Source organism: Ptychodera flava, chromosome 17, assembly GCF_041260155.1.
Source record: "Ptychodera flava strain L36383 chromosome 17, AS_Pfla_20210202, whole genome shotgun sequence".
Classification (NCBI taxonomy): domain Eukaryota; kingdom Metazoa; phylum Hemichordata; class Enteropneusta; family Ptychoderidae; genus Ptychodera; species Ptychodera flava.
In genome coordinates, this window is record NC_091944.1 from 4,247,162 (window position 1) to 4,263,826 (window position 16,665).

The 16,665-nt window shown below is 35.4% G+C and overlaps 1 protein-coding gene across 1 annotated transcript; it reads right to left on the reverse strand.

Annotated features, from left to right (window-relative positions):
• Positions 1-1,331: 1,331 nt before the first annotated feature.
• LOC139115198 (outer dense fiber protein 2-like) lies at positions 1,332-16,654 on the reverse strand. The gene is made up of 12 exons (XM_070677139.1): positions 16,490-16,654; positions 15,601-15,676; positions 14,591-14,699; positions 13,757-13,834; positions 12,261-12,375; positions 11,328-11,512; positions 10,290-10,445; positions 9,815-9,892; positions 9,113-9,196; positions 8,592-8,750; positions 6,472-6,639; positions 1,332-5,267 (listed from the first exon to the last, which is right to left on the reverse strand). The coding sequence occupies exons 1-12, from the start codon at positions 16,542-16,544 to the stop codon at positions 5,064-5,066; spliced, it is 1,467 nt and encodes a 488-aa protein (XP_070533240.1). The 5' UTR covers positions 16,545-16,654; the 3' UTR covers positions 1,332-5,063.
• Between the last annotated feature and the right edge of the window lie 11 nt (positions 16,655-16,665).

A 16,665-nucleotide genomic window follows, 5' to 3' on the forward strand; every position in this document is an offset into this window, starting at 1 on the left:
TCAAAATTTAAAAACCCCTTGAATATATCATGGGAAAATTGACAAAATTTGATCTCCATTCTTTTATTTCGTCCCGTCGTTTGTTTTTGTGACTTTGATTTACATAGCGCCAAAATTGCCCCATCATATATCGATGATCTCATCAGTTTAAGCAATCCTGGTATATCCAATTATCTACACCACATCTACCCAGATGATTTAGAAATAAAAGAAACAACTGAAAGTGTGGACTCGGCTTCATACCTAGACGTATCGTTTGAAATTAGACAAAATACACTATATACTAAGCTGTATGACAAAAGAGACGATTTCAATTTTGAAATCATAAACTTTCCCTTTTTGTCGAGCAATATACCATCATCTCCAGCTTATGGTGTGTACATTTCACAACTCCTTAGATACAGTAGAGCATGCAATTCATATGAAGACTTTCGAGTTAGACACAGCCTATTAGCTCAAAAGTTAGTGAGGCAAGGATTCTCAGAAAGTAGATTAGTGAAATCATTTAAGAAGTTCTACGGTAGATACGGAGATGTTGTATCAAAATATGACCTGTCTGTTTCTCGAATGATGAGAGACAGCATACCAAATTTTGACTCACAAAAGTAATTTGGTGAATTCACCAAATAACAATGGATTTGTCGCTTTGGGTCAATCTTGACGGGTGCGGCTAGCTGGCAGGGTACGCTTACCCATTCCGGACACCTGGTACCACCACTATTTTATGGTTCAAGATGACCCCATTGCCTTTGTCATTTTCAATATGTTCCTTGGACCTGGTAAATTTCTTAGTTACCCTTGAATGATAACGACTATTGGACCTGATTTGATGTCTATTACCTGCTCTCAGAGAAAGCAAAATATACCGACCCATCCACAAAGAGACTGCATTCTAACGCTCTTTTTTTGAGAACAGCATTATTGGCTGCCCCTTTCAAATCATAGCGGTTTGGCAGCGGCGAAGAGTTTCCAATTTTCCCTCCTTTTTGTTATTATCCAAAATACCCTAGAATAATATAATAACATGAAAAAAACTCTGGTGAGAATTTCTTGAAATCGACTTGTTGGCCGCCCCTGTAACAATACATGGTACAATAAGGTAATATGATTTTTTTTCTTGTGGTTTGGACTGAAAACTGAACAAGTTCTTCATACATGATATTTCATTTCAGCAGTGATACACAGTTCAGATTTGTGCTGGTACATCATTACATGACAAGTACCAAGGTAACTATTCACTGTGATCACTTTATGAATATGTAAAATTTGGGTACAATTTTAGAGCAGGATTTCTTCAAAGTTGATATTTGCATACAACAGTCACACTCATGTTTTAACTATCTATTATAGAAATGTTTTAATATAATCTTTTACAAAATTTCAAAATTACCAGGATGTTATTTCAAAAGATATTTCAATTGTAGCAAAATATCAATAGTAGTGCTTTATTATAGATTCATATCAACGTTTGTGGCGGGACCATATAATGTGCAAGAAAAGTGATATCACAGATGGCTGTAATATAATTGGCATAAATTAGCATAATTAGCACAAACATAGCATCTAAAATTCGTCTGAGCTGTCTTGCCATGTTAATTATTTGATGCACAAGTACATTATTACTTCACAATGTATGACTGCATGCAACAAAAATACATCACTTTAAATCAACTAAATTAACTCTGTGATTTATACAAAAACAAAACAAACTGGGAAGGATATCGCAAATTCAGCATGGGACATTTCAGTAGCTGCGTATCTTGCAAAACAAACTTACATATGATACACTGTCAAATCTATATTTAAGTACACATAACAAAGAAAGCACACGTCAAGATAATATATCAAATGAACCTTCCAACATTTTTCTACCACTGTGTAATGTGAAGTTTTATCTGATCCATATCGATGGAAGTCCTCACAAGCATCAATGTTTGGTGTAACTCTACTCTTGTATTAAATATCAGATTTATTCACTGTCTTAAAGCTCTGAACTTTCATGACTGAAATACTTGTGCAAAATTCAAACGACATGCAACAAAAAAGAGCACATCAACATAAGTACTTTGTTAAGAAGTGGGTTTCTAATAATAACAAAGCAAGTTGGTTAGAAAACTTAAATCACATCTTGTTGTCAATAGTACATGCCTGCTGGGAAATGATACAAGTTAGGTTTACAAGAAGCATATCTGGCCGAGTTTGTAATTCAGTATAATAAAAATATACACTTTACTGAGTTTAAGTGACAAAGCTTAAAAATGGCTTCACAAATATCAGCATTAGAACTTGCATTTATTATAAATTGTGTCATGTTAAAATGCAAATGATACAAGAATAATGAATAGGGATATGAGGAGAGACTGTGACAGCTGAAGTTGTCTGTGTAAGACACATGGAGTGACTGACAGGACGGATATGTAAGGTTGTAAATGAGAGAGAGAGAGAGAGAGAGAGAGAGAGAGAGAGAATAGTGGGATTATGTTGTTACCTCTACAAATATGAAAACATTGAATGTGAACTTGGAAAGGTGAACTTGGACAAAAATACAATATGTAACAAAAAAGGTGCAGAAACTAGTAAGAAAATTGGACGGAACTTAACTTTGACAGCTTTTTCACAGCAAAGTTATGTCACACAGATTTGTCAGTCAGTGAATTTTTCAAAACAACAAACCATAATCATTTCACACACTTCAAAGTAAAATACAATAAGATGAATACACAGGTACTGAGTGTAAAATAAATCTCATTGGATAGTACAGTAATTAAATTTGAATTATTATCATACATCAATCTCAACGTCAACAACTTCTTTCTTGCTGTGGATGTTCATTTAGCAACCTGTTCTCTGTGGATCAATTTGGCCACTGTGACCATTGGTAGGATGTGAAGGTCAAAGGTCAGCTGGTGATATTTATGATTCTTGTCATTGAGTTTCAATATCAAAATTATTACTTCATAAACACTGATGCAATACAGAACTTATTATACTTACATAACATAACAAATATAGGTGAATGATATGCAATATTTAAAAAAAAAAACGAAAACAACCAATGATTTAACTTCAATTAATGATTGATTAAAGAAATCCAATTCAATATATAAGAAAACAGATTCAAATGTAAAGTGGAACTTCTTTTTGTATGGATTTTTAATGGTAATTTGGATTAAATATCTCTAGTTTACTAAGTGTTCAGGTTATTGGGTGCCCAACGAAGGGATTTTGAGGGGTTATCCACCCCTCTGATTTTGGAACAATCAATTCATATGTCAATAACAATACAAAAAAATACATTTTCACAATAATATGCAAATTACGTATTGTTATGTAAATTAGTCATCCCTCTGTTTTTTGAAAACTGTTGTGAACACTGAGTAGAGTTTTGATTGATATAGAAGATATACTTGGATGAATGTTTTAAAATCTGTACTGAATTAGATTCCGGTCCAAGGTAGACATGTGCATGATTGTTGAGAATAGATATTGGCAAGCATAATTTAATAACATACGTAACAGAATTTCTTCATTTTTTTTCACAAACTTTTGTAACCAGATTACAGAATATTATTTGAAAATGCTTTGTTGTTAACATGATAAAATATATTGGCTTCTGTCCAGTAACTATAAAACAACTTTGATGATTACATTCATATATATTCCTTGAACCTATAACATCATGTACATATAACACTATATAATTTGTTCTACAGTTGAAACAAACTTTCTGTGACTAAATGTAAACTTTGGCATATCTGATCAAATTTATCATTTAACTTTATTAACCTTATATTTTATAAAAACAAGATAGACCACTTGTTGTATGATCCTTTTGCATCAGAATTTCAAAGTTCCTATTTTAGCAATTTTAAGCTGAGTTCAGATTTACTGTTTCAGCATGTTAAGGCTTCTGAGGTATTGTAATATAATATTCTTTGGTAGCTCTGTGATTGTACTCTAGTAGCACCACTACACATAACTCACTTTCCATTGAAATGCTGCTGAAAAGTAGCAGCATGTTCTCATTTAAGAAATCAGCCTTTCCAATTCAGCCAGCACACATAATGAGATCACAATGGTTTTTCTGAAACAGTATCAACAGCACACACTGATTTCACTAACAATGACTTTCACCATCACTCCTGAAGGGCAGTAGCTGTAACTTTTGATTTTTCCTCTATTTTTATTTCATAGATCAAGCAATGTTCAGATGTTTATACTTGTAAAATGCACTTCTAGTCTGGACTAATATTCACATGTCAACAATAATGTTGCAGTCTACACAAGTACAAGATAAGTTGACAAGCTGAATACTGTGTATCTCAAAACGCTTCAGGGAAAAGATCAAGAAACTGTAGTTAACATCAAAATATGAAAACAGTGAAAAAACATCACCAAAAGTTATAGCTACTGGCCCTTTGCAATGTCTATATATGAACAAACCAAATACTGGTTTCATTACAAATTTTGTTGTCTTATAGTCTAGCAAGTATAGACTTGTTTTCAGGGATGGAAATGGGGCAAAAGTTAAGATTAGCAAAAGCAGACAGCATTTGCATCAATCATGAGTAACCTAGGGAGTCATTAGGTCAAGGGTCAGGGTTGAGGATGGAGTAATAGCTATCAATCCCCAGGAAGGTCTGCATCAGCTAATCTTCAGTCATGCCAGGATTGGGTTTATGCATTGTTGGTGATTGTGACTCTGCTAATGTGGTGGATAGTGGGCTAGAATAAGGGTGATTTGGGTTAGATCTATGCATTATCATGGGTAGTGGGCTAAGATAGCGGTGGTGTGGACTAGATTGGGACGACCGGTGTAGACCGGTGCACCCAGGCCAACTAAGTTCGTACTTGATTGGGTCGGGGGTTCTGCGCGCGCATCTACTCGGGGATCCCTGAATAGATCGATTTTGGTCGGGCCAGACGACGAATACAATATGGTGGCCACTTGATTGGAGAATCCATAGGATGACCCCGACAACGTGATGGAAAGAAACGGTCATACTCCGGTCAGATGAACCGGGGCGTCCCAATCAAGTCCACCCAGTGGGTTTGGATCAGATTTACGCATAATCGGGTGAATATGACCGTGCTGTCATGGTTCTTGACAAATTCTTCATACTTTCGGCCATTTTTTCAAATTCTCCCCATTTCTGACTCTGTATGCTGCTTTCCATCAGGTTCTTCCTCTCGGCATCTTCAACTTTTCCTAACAATTCACTCATTCTGGATCGCAGAACTAGATTATCATCTTCTTTTTCTTTCAACTGTGAATTGCGATAAAGATGATGATAATGACAGCAAAGCTCAGAAGACATGATGCGTTGTATATATCAGAGAATTGAAATAAAGTCTGTATATTATGTAGTCAGTCTTTTCACACTACAGCCCTTTTCAGAATTAGACAGCGAAGCTACTACTGTGAATTGCAATTAAACTGTTTACACTAATTGGTTTCAACTGTAGCTAGCTGTGGTATGTTATAATTGGGCAGTATTCGTTAGTTAATTTTGACTGCCCGTAGACATGCGGAGTAAAAGTAGATCATGTGTCATCTGACTCTGTTAACGTTGTCGACTTTGCCAGCTGGCTACAGTTGAAACTAATAAGTGTAAACATTTTATTACAGTTCACAGCAGTAGCTTCGCTGTATAATTCTGAAAATGGTTGTATGCGTAAATGTGAAAAGATATGTGAAAGAGTTATATTCAAACAATAATGTACCTCTCCTAATGAATGACAATTAACTGTGCACAACATAATTTATGAGGTGAAGCAAAGTACATTTTGGAATACAAAGTTTCATTGAGTCCATTATGGCCGGGAGGGGGTACATTATTGCTATTATTTTATAGTTTGGCAATGTAAAAGAATTTGCAGATGTAGAAAACAACTAGAGCCACGATGCTGGATAATCAGATACATTATCAGTAATAATTTCAATGGTATTGACAAGGCTATGATATAATATATTATATTGTCAAACATGTAAGTGTTATGGTTTCCCATTATCGATGCAATTGGCAATACATGAAATGCATAACATCTGTCAAACAATTGCATTGTCTTTTGCTATTCTCACAACACAGTGTTTTTGCTAATGTTTAGGAACATGTGTGCTTTTTTATTGAGTTTTACTGTGTCTCATTTACATTTTTATACGTGTGTTTTAAATTATCATATTTTGTAATTCACATGTACATGTTTGTCATTGCTGCTGATATGTTAATTGCTCAAACTGGGATAATAAAGATTGACTGATTGATTGAAATGGGCTAAGAATCACAATACCATTTCTGCTGCCTCCTATTAATATGATTGCTTCAATATACCAGCGGGGACCGTGGCAAAATTTACTTGGGCACCACCCTCTACAAAAAGATTGGCATAGTCAAAATTAGGCTCTATATCTTCAATTTATTAGCAAAGTTATGCCACAGCTTTGTGATATGATTTCAACCTAGCTCTTACCTTTTGTTGGAGTTCTGCGACATGGTCTACTAGAAGCCGTTTGTCTCGCCTAAGCTGCACATTCTCAGCTTCAGTAGTTGAGTGCAAAGACTCCAGCTCTGTTAACTTACTACGCATTGTGTTGGAACTTAGAGACTGAGATGTAGTGACCTCTTCCTGGGCAGAAAGCTGTCAACAATGGAAGCAAGCAAAGAAACCATATATAAAGAAGAAGTAAATCACGTGATCAGCAATGTGGTGGCGCTCTAAGCAAAATTATGTGCCATTGCTGCAGGTGACTTTCACATAACAAAAGTCAGAAGAGCAAATAAGTGCTAGCTTGTGATAGGAAAATTTTTGGCCAGGCTGGTGAAATTTTACCTGCTTGGTGAACGTGGAAATAATTTCTGATTTTTGGTTCATTGAAATCAAAAGTGAGGTACACCAGGTAGGTATAGCGTATTTGAGACATCACAACACATTGCATTTTCATCGGGAAGGCAACTTTACAAATGACCTGCCTAGATACTTGGTTGGTTATTTTCCATGAATGTTAAACAATGCAATAGTGTATGAATATCAGTGTTTCATCTAGGATGCTACAGCAGGGGGGATTGGTCCCCCTCTACTGTAATTTTTGAGGGGGATTTTAACATTTTGGGGGGATCTAACTGAACCATATAATGACATCTTTTGCAGTGATGTTACTTGTATTATACATACTACAAGCCATAAATAACTTGCTTACACAATCCAAGCTGCTGGCTGCAAACACCATCCTCTATAAGATTTTTTCAAAAGTCAACAAATTTGCGTATCACTGTTGTGAATGTATTGGGCTTCCAAGAGTGGCAGACAGCTCATTAATATTCATTTGCATTACTATTCCTAAAAAAAATTGAAGCATATTCTGTATGCTAAATTATTCTGTATGTTTGTTTGTACATATTCTGTATGTTTGCTTTCTTAGGGCTTAATGTACATTCAAACATAAAAATTAACAATAGTTAGCCATTCCCACTGTACATGTACTTTCAAGGGATTTTTTCATTTTCACTGAACTGTCTGCATTACAAAAAGCAAGAAAAAACTCTTTTTGTAGTTATAAAGGAATGTTTTGTAGCTTCTGAAAAAATAGTTTACTTGTTTGTCACGTTTTTACAGTGCTTATGTCATCCCTCACTACTGTAAGTTGGATCAACATTGCCCTATACAAACCAGTTAGCTGTATTTTTCTAGTGACCTAGCTGGTCTTGTAGTTTTGTGCGCAGACTCAGTAGAGTTAAAACGAACAACTTAGAGGGTCGAACATTAGCAAGGCATGCCGAGTTTCTCGATGTCAGATTCGCTCCAGTTGCTTTTTGTCAGTCATTTTAGAACGGGAAAATAACAAACAGAAAGGTTGGTTGTCACCGACAGTTAACTTTAGGGTTTATTTGCCCCGAAAAATAAGTCAGTGTCTGTTCAATGAATTCAAAAACCGGACCCATTGACACCACAGCATGCTTGTGACTTTCATTGCATGCAGTCTGCACTGAACACGTTTCTGTGACAGTAAAAGTCCAAATTTTCGTGTCAATTTTGCTATCAGAATTATTTTCAGAGTGTTATGGACATCCATACAATGCATAAAAACTTCAATTGTGTCTTTTTCTCAATCGTACAGAGATATGTGACACAGAAACCTTATCGGGCTAGGGCAATGAACTTTTGTGAACGTAACTCTCAACTGGCTGACAGGCTTTCATATGCAAAATCAGCGTACGGAAATTTACGTGTGGTATTGTTTCAACAGCAATTTATTGAAACAGTTCAAAAAGTATCAAATCGAACTAAAATTAGTCCCTGCCATGTAAATGTTCTAGCAACACTATACAATGCCCGTTACCACAGGTGCCGATGATGGGTCAAATGCATTGAAGTGTGACACCCATGATAGCAGCCATTCCAGCCAGCTCAGTGCAGTGCGCGATGGGTCGCCCCTTCTACCTGTGATTGGCGGCGCGCAGCACACAAAGAGGGGGAATCGCGCAATTGCGCAGCCTAGATGAAACACTGGAATATTTCTACATAAAATGCGCCACATGCTGTCATTTGATGATGGCGATTTGTGTGATCAGCGCCCTCACTGGTCAGCTTACCTTCTCCATGTAGAATCTGATGCGATCTTTTTCTTGTTGGAGCTGATTCTTGGCTTGGTTTAGTTCAAATTGTAACTGCTGCTCTCTGTCCTTGACTGTGACAAGCTCTGTGATGTCAGCCGCTCGTTTTGTGTCACGGTCCTCACGCAAAGTACGTTCCTATGTAGGAGAACCACAAGATTAATTTTATAGTACAAATAATCTTATCATTAATGTGAAAAGAGTAGGAGCTATATAACAAAGTGATTGATCAGACAAATATATGGTTACAAAAAATATCTACGGATAACTCACAGTTTCCATAATGTCAATCTTTGGTTGTAGAACAAAGGATCTGTTTCAAATAAGATATGGAGTATCGTAGATGCAGACACATTTGATAAACTGATAAGAATTAGTCAGATCACTGACAAGTCAAAATCTTATAAGAAATGGTGAGGATTAAAACACTTCAGACAACAGAGCGTGTAGAGTGAATGGAAATGATTCTTGTAAATAAGTTGTACGCTAATGATAATTACCCTGTCAAGTTGTTTCTGCAAATCCAACACTTGAGCACCAAGGAGGGCATTTTCCTTTACTAATCCACTGCAGTCATCAGACATCTTTGAAAGGTAAGAGGAATATTTATTGTTCATTATATGGCTTTCTAGTGACCATGATTTGATCATGGTTTCCAAGTAACCATGGTTTGATCACAGTTTCCCAGTAACCATACCTTGATCATGGTTATAGTAACCATGATTCATAGTTTCACAGTGGCCATGATTTGATAATGTTTTTTTTTCAGCAACCATAATGTGATCATATTTTTTTTCAGCAACCAAGATTGGAACATTCTTTTTTCACTAACCGTGATTTGAAAGAATCTTGCTAAAACATGGTACTTTTCATGAACACATCAACTTAAATTCTGTTGGAAAGGATATCTAACAATGTACAATGAGTCAAATTATTATCATTCTTTTCATTTCATTCTTGACTGAGGCACAAGATGCTCCAGTAGTGCAAGGTACAGAACAAATATAAAGAAATATAAATTGTAATCATGAAGAAAAGGAAGTCTGGATTCAGAGAGGTTATTTTGAGAGGCAGCTGAGAGGGACTAAGATAGAGAAAGGCATAGTGGATGAATACGGAAGTCATTCTTGGACTCCTCCTAAATCAAGAAAATGACCAGACAGCTAGACAACCAGTACAAGATTCCTGGAAAAGTAACCTACCTTATTTCTAAGGTATCTGTCTTGGTCAGCATTCAGTTCTGTATCTTTCAACTTTTGTCTCAGCAGTTTGATTTCATCCTAAAAAGACAATGACCAGCAAAATATTTGCCACTTAGAACTAATATAGGCAAAGAACACAGCACTGACATCTCTCGCCCAGGTTCTGCAGTATCTAATCATAATTTGTTTATCAAAATAAAGTTTTGCAATCTGTTACATTAGCAATCACTGTCTGTATTCTAGGGAATGTCTTGCAGTATGTAAATTTTACTTACCTTTTACATGTACGATCTCAAAAATCTGCATGCAATGTTTAGACCGAGTGGGTTGTACAAAACTCAGCTTAAAAAATCAAAAAATCAGTACCTGTAACTCTCTGAGCATTTTTGTTTGGGGAATATTAGTTGGCAAATTCTTAACTCCAAACCTCTTGTGAATTATGATTTAGATGTGTGAGTGTTGGTAATTTACTTACTCTTAAATCTTGCATGGCTTTGTCCTGTATGGCTGCAGTACTGCTGTAGTATTTGTCCTCCAGTTCTCTGTACTGAGTCTGTGTTCTCAGAGTCTCTGCTCGTTTTTCTTCCAGAGAATGCTGGGTTGATCTCAGCTGCTCGTCCTTCTGATCAAGCTGCAGAAGACATGTGATGAGTTAACAATACATCAGTGCAAATATAATTTTCATGCAGATACAAAACACTATTAGCAACAGTCTCCAGAACTTCATAAAATTTTTCATAATTTTTATCCCAAGATAGATGACAATTTCTTAGTTAAAGATGTTACTACTGGGGACTGAATTCACATCTACATACATGTAGAAAATCCGTTGTCTGTGATGATCAAAATTGACTACACACAATGCTTATACAGCCTGTGGTTGACAGGTTGAATATTTGGTATTTGAAGATGTTTGATGAAGCATATCACATAATTATGGTAAATACATGGAATAAAATCTTGAAAAACTGAAATAAATATAAAATCAAGATTCAATGTAATTTTGACTCTTTACAAATTTTGTAAAGAGTCAAAATTACATTGAATCTTGATTTTATATTTATTTATTAACTATTAAAAAAAATTATTTAAAAAAAAACGCAGTACACATACATCACAGTGCACTGTACAGAACACACAAAAGAATATGCAAATTTATAAAATACTTGATGCAAGTGTCAGCATCACACGAACAGTCCTGCAGTAAAGAAAATGTACTACAAATCCTAAACAAATCATTGATAATACAGATTAAAAAGATAGGTTTCCAAACGTACCGCGTTTAAAAGACTCAACATTTCTAGCTCTCAATTTTTTACATTATTTCACAACGTCAATTCAGTACATATTTTTTCTTGGAATTATGTTGTGATGACAAAAAAGTAATTGAGACACAGTATAAAGTATTTCGTTTTTATTCATCTCCGATGTGAAAAGGAACTGAATTGAATTTCACGGCATTTTCACCATACAAGAAATACACCACTGAACACCACTGAATTCTATCACTCACCTGAGTTCTTAAAATTTGAATTTGATGATCAGCTGATGTCAGGGAAACACTTCCTTTGTCTAATTCACTCCTTGCCTCCATGATTTGCTGTTCTTTACTCAAAAGGTCTCTACGATTAGTGTCAAGTTGCTTTTTGAGTAGTACAATCTCCTCAACCAAAACTTTCTTGTCTCTGGCAAAAGTATCTGTGAAAAATGAAAGCATGGATTGTGTTGTCTTCCCTTTTTTGAAAGTTCTAGTCTTTCAATGGAGTCCAGGTGATCTGTTATTTGCATATTGTTTTATTTAGCCTCCCATATCCAACTAATTAAATAGTGCAAAGTGACTAGACTCAATAAATTTTAATCTTATGTCTTAACCTCATCTAAAATGTTTATTGTGCTTTGGGAGTGAGGTTTGGAAGAGTCCCACTGGACCAATATAGTAAAGAATTGGATCTACTCATCCATGCAATTTTGCTCATTTCTCTCATTTGTCATGTTCATTTTATCCAGTTGTTAAGTTGACAGCATAGCAGGTAAATAAACATTGGATAGTTTGCTTGCATAAAAACTTTAAAGTAAAATTCTACCATTTTCATTCAAAGGGAGGGGTCGTCCTCTCTGCAGCTGTGTGTATTGGACCCATATGATGGGTCTGTTGCTAGGACAACATATCTCAACATCCCTTGTGTATATCCAACATTCCAAAATGACAGCTGTACCGAAACTGGTGACAGAAGCCGAAGCAGCTTTATATCGACCAAGGAATGCAGCAATTAGAAAGCTACAATACTGGTAAACTATAAACATACATCAAATACTGAATCTGCTTTACATTCATCACAACTTTCCAGGAAGAGGCATTGTGTATCAACAAGAACACCGCGCAGCCACAGACAGGACCATCTCCTCCCCTGAACTTTGTTACATAAACAACAACCCAAAATGTTACCTTCAACTGTTCTCAGTCTGGCTGCAGCTCTTTCTTTCTCTTTCGTCACCAAGTCTAAATTGGATTCCTTTCTCCTCAAATCAATTCCCAGACCATCAATGTCATTCTGCATCTCCTGGTGGATTAAACAGGAAAATACAATCAGTCTTCCATTTAAATATTGCCATTTAGAAATGAAAAATATATGATAAGGGGGCGCTGCACCCAACACAGCATATTTTGCTCAAAATCTTATTTTTTGCAAATATTCATTTAATTTTAATTGATTTGTTAACCCAAGATTAAAATATTGGTTGGGTTCACCTTTTAGCTTGTCAAGCAGTCGTAAGTTGTTTGATAAAGAAGTGCTAATTTATGCAAATCACCCGATTTCCTGGCTTTTCTTTTCTCCCAATTTCAAGATTTCCAAAGAATTTAACTCCATTCTGGCTGGGTCAAATTTTCTGAAATTTTCAAACTATGTTTTTCACATATTATACAACAAAACAACAATTTTGTTTGGCAATAGCATTCTTACATTTTGAATAAGAGGCATTTTAATTCTGCTAATCATGTTTTTAATCACTTTTTTGAGTGTCAGAATGGTTTTTCAACCCATGCCATTTTAGAATGAGGGTAGATAATGGAAAATAAAATAGTGGTTTTTTCTACATATGGTACTCTTGTTTCAAGTGAAATATCAAATTCAGAAAATAGTATCAAGTTTTTGACTTAAATTAATTTTTATCAATAATACCACAATTAAGGTTTTTTACCCCAAATATATACCCCTTCATCCTTTGAGTAAATTATTGCTATAGAAATAACAGGCAACGCGCTGACCATTAACAGGCTGGGCGAAAGGAAAGCCAAAACTTAACAGGCGAGGCTTGCTGAGCCTGTTAATTTTGGCTTTCCTCTCGCCCGCGCGAATAAATAAACGTTAATGGTCAGCACAGAGTCTGTTATTTCCATTACATCATCAACGAACCCCCCAAAAATGTCAAAATTTTAGAAAATTTCCCACGCGAACGACAATTGGGCCCCAGAACTTGTCAGTTAGTAGTGCGCGCGCTGTAAAAAATTTGAAAATCTGGAGATTTTTTTTTGAAAAAAAACGTCTAAACTTGGCCCACAAATGCTCCATTTTATTTTGTGATTGATTATGATCTTTGTACAAATTACAATTTACGTTTTAGCTATAAAGTTACGATGTTTACGATATTATTCCTACTCACGGGCACATAAACAGACCATTACTGTATATTTGTGGTCAGTCACATGGTTCAGCTCATCCAATTAAAAAGCGATGGACATGGCATGGTAATATACTATCATAACAAACTCTAGAATCTCTGCTTTTTGAAAATATATAGTATGATGAGGTTTCCTTGTCATCTGAGATGAGAAAAATTTCATTGAAAACACCTGTGTTGGCAACATTCAGCTCCACCTTAAAAAGTGAACATGGTTTGAGAAAGTAGAGTGAAAATTAAATGTCGGCAAATGATACTTACTCGTAATTTTCTCAGCATTTTTTCAGCTTCTTCTGCCATTCTTGGTTGCATCTCTGTTGCTTTCCTTGCCTGTTCTCTTGTTCACTGAAGTCAAGGAATTCTAGCATTCTTTATCGGAATATGCCTTTTTACTATAACTGCTCATGTGGAAATAATACATAACCAATAATAGGATAACAGTTTCTATAAACTTTATAGCTGCAAGTGTCAAATGTTGTCCTTGGTAAATTTAGACTTTATCATGGGAAATCTGACTGAAATGTTGTACACACAAATAAAAATACAAGATTACAAACATGTCGACGTCATACAATATTTGTGGAAATTTGGTGGATACATTTACTGTACCAAGACTCAGGTCTGTTTGATACATTTGTCAACTTGAAATAATTCAAGTTGAAGTCTGTTTTCAACATAATTACTTATCGCCTCTCAAATAAAAAACTCAGGAACAATTTCATTTCAAGGACAAACTTTCAATACAAATGAATTCAGTGCTGTTAAAGGTCAGCTGTATTTGCTTCACTGGTTTCTGAGAAAATTATCTGCTATGAAACATTGGAATCAAGGTCAGCTGAACTGTTGATAGGCCACATTCATCATTGATTTCTCATTAGTAAACTGTTTCTTTTGAATTATTCATATGTGTTCACCAATTGTTATAATTCAATAACACGAAAAACACCACTTTTCTGCTGCATCGAAATGTAAGGTGACATTTTTTGTTAGCTTGGCAAACACACCAGAAAACGTACACTTGTGAATTAGCTTTGCTATGCAAAGCTATTGAATATTGCATTTCACAAACATTTAATGATATGGCTTAAAAGGATATAAGAAGTTGGCCTCTAATTCCAGAAAATAAATCTGCTGCTGGAGATTCTTGATGTACTCTGCCTCTACATTGTGAAGATCATTAAGACTCCTGTTGACCGGAGCTTTTCTGTAATAAAATATTTTTTAAATATTTTATGTGATATTGAAATATTTGTTCAATTACAATATTGATCCTCCGCATACTGAAAGCAAAATAACATCTCAGCTGATTGAATATCCAGTGTTGCTCAATTGTATAAAGTCAAATTCTAATTTAAAAGTAACCTTTTCTGCTCTTTGTAGTACATGTACATGTAATTGTTGAAAGCCTATAGGCAAATAACTTTCCCATGTATTGTATATGTAGATATTTAATGCACTACATACTAATGTGGTATGAGATGATAAGTTTTGAAGAAAAAAACTTTAAACTGTACTGTAACTGAGGCTATAAATTTAAAGACGGCATCTTGTTGACCTGAGAAGCACTTTATATTTGTTAAACTTTTGTAATCCACTTCAGTAGCTGGGGTTATATCGGATATGTTGCCTCACAACCAAGCCTGTGTTACTCTCAAAAAATTTGGATTGAGTCCAAATTTGTTAAATAGATTTGTTCAGAGTCCAATGACTGAATACAATGGAATATCTTTGGAAAAATTCTATTATCATGATCGAGAACAGTAGCTGTATAGTTAATATGGTTGATAGGTTTAGGATAGTATTGTTTTATCATTTATGTATGAAGTGCATTGTTTATCTTATCATCAACTTCAGATAATTTTTGATTATATAACCATTTGTTTAGAAAACACATACCAAATTTGTACACACTAGTAGTGTGCTAGTTTGTAGGCTGGTTTGTTAGAGCTCCCCATTACCACTGCAAGTTGTGATTTAAATGTATACGGCCATGCATTCTTTGGTCCCTAGCTACCTAACCATGGCAACGGAGTTTGGTGTCACCGGTGTCACGGCTAAACTAAACTTAAAACTGTGGCAGTGATAAATAATGACATCAAACTTACACACTGCCTGGGTTGAAATTCATGGCTAAATTACTCTTCTTTCCAAAGCTACCAGATCGTCTCAATTGCTCAGTACCTATGAGTAAAATTGATGAGAAAAAAGGTCAGGATACCAAGAAAAGGATATAATTATCAGAGAAATCTTCAAGCCATGGTAACATCGATTGCAAAAAAATCCAAAATATACATCTGAAATTGGATATGTTATGAAAACGATTCTTTCAAAAAAAACCAAAACATTTATGATGTTATTGAACAAAAGCAAATCATTTTTACGAATTATAAATACTGTGGAATAAAGGACAGTGAAGTGAATCAATTTACGAAAATCGGTGTAACAAGTCGAAAAATATACCTCAGACTCAGTACAAAGTATTAATTTCTTATTCTACTTTTAACAATTTTCTTTACTTTATACAAAATGTGCACACCACAGGATGCATTGTCGAAGCAAATTAAAATCCCATGAATAACGTTGAGCGATATGTGGGGTTCACTATCTCTATTGATTTGATGCATTGGTGGGATGTATGAACGTAATAGTATTACTTCACGGACGAAAAACGTCAACGTTGTTTTAAGTGATAATGATACAGGCATCTTCGTCGGTGAGACTGGAGGATTCCTGACAATATGGTTACCCGGCTATTGTAACATTTTGTTCTTTGATTTACTTGGCAACCTAAAAACTTCACACCACTGGTAAACACCGACATACAATCGAGGCATTAACCTTTATCCTGTACCCGTCTGTAACACTAACACTCTGCAACACAGTCATCATATTCCTGCGACTTCGAGCTCGACCATGGGGCGTTCAGCTCAGATGACACTGCATTACGAGTACGACTACCCTTAAAATGACCGTCCCAATCGAAACATTTCTTACCTGATGGTGACTTCCCACCTTCCCTAAATCTAGCCATGCTCGATATGGCCGACATTTTGTTGAGAGTAGTGATAAATAGAACGTTTCACCTCAAATATAACTCAGTGGGCTTGACGCTGTGACCACTGGCAACACTGCGCTTTGCATCGTGGGTAAAATTTGAGTGGTTTCTGACT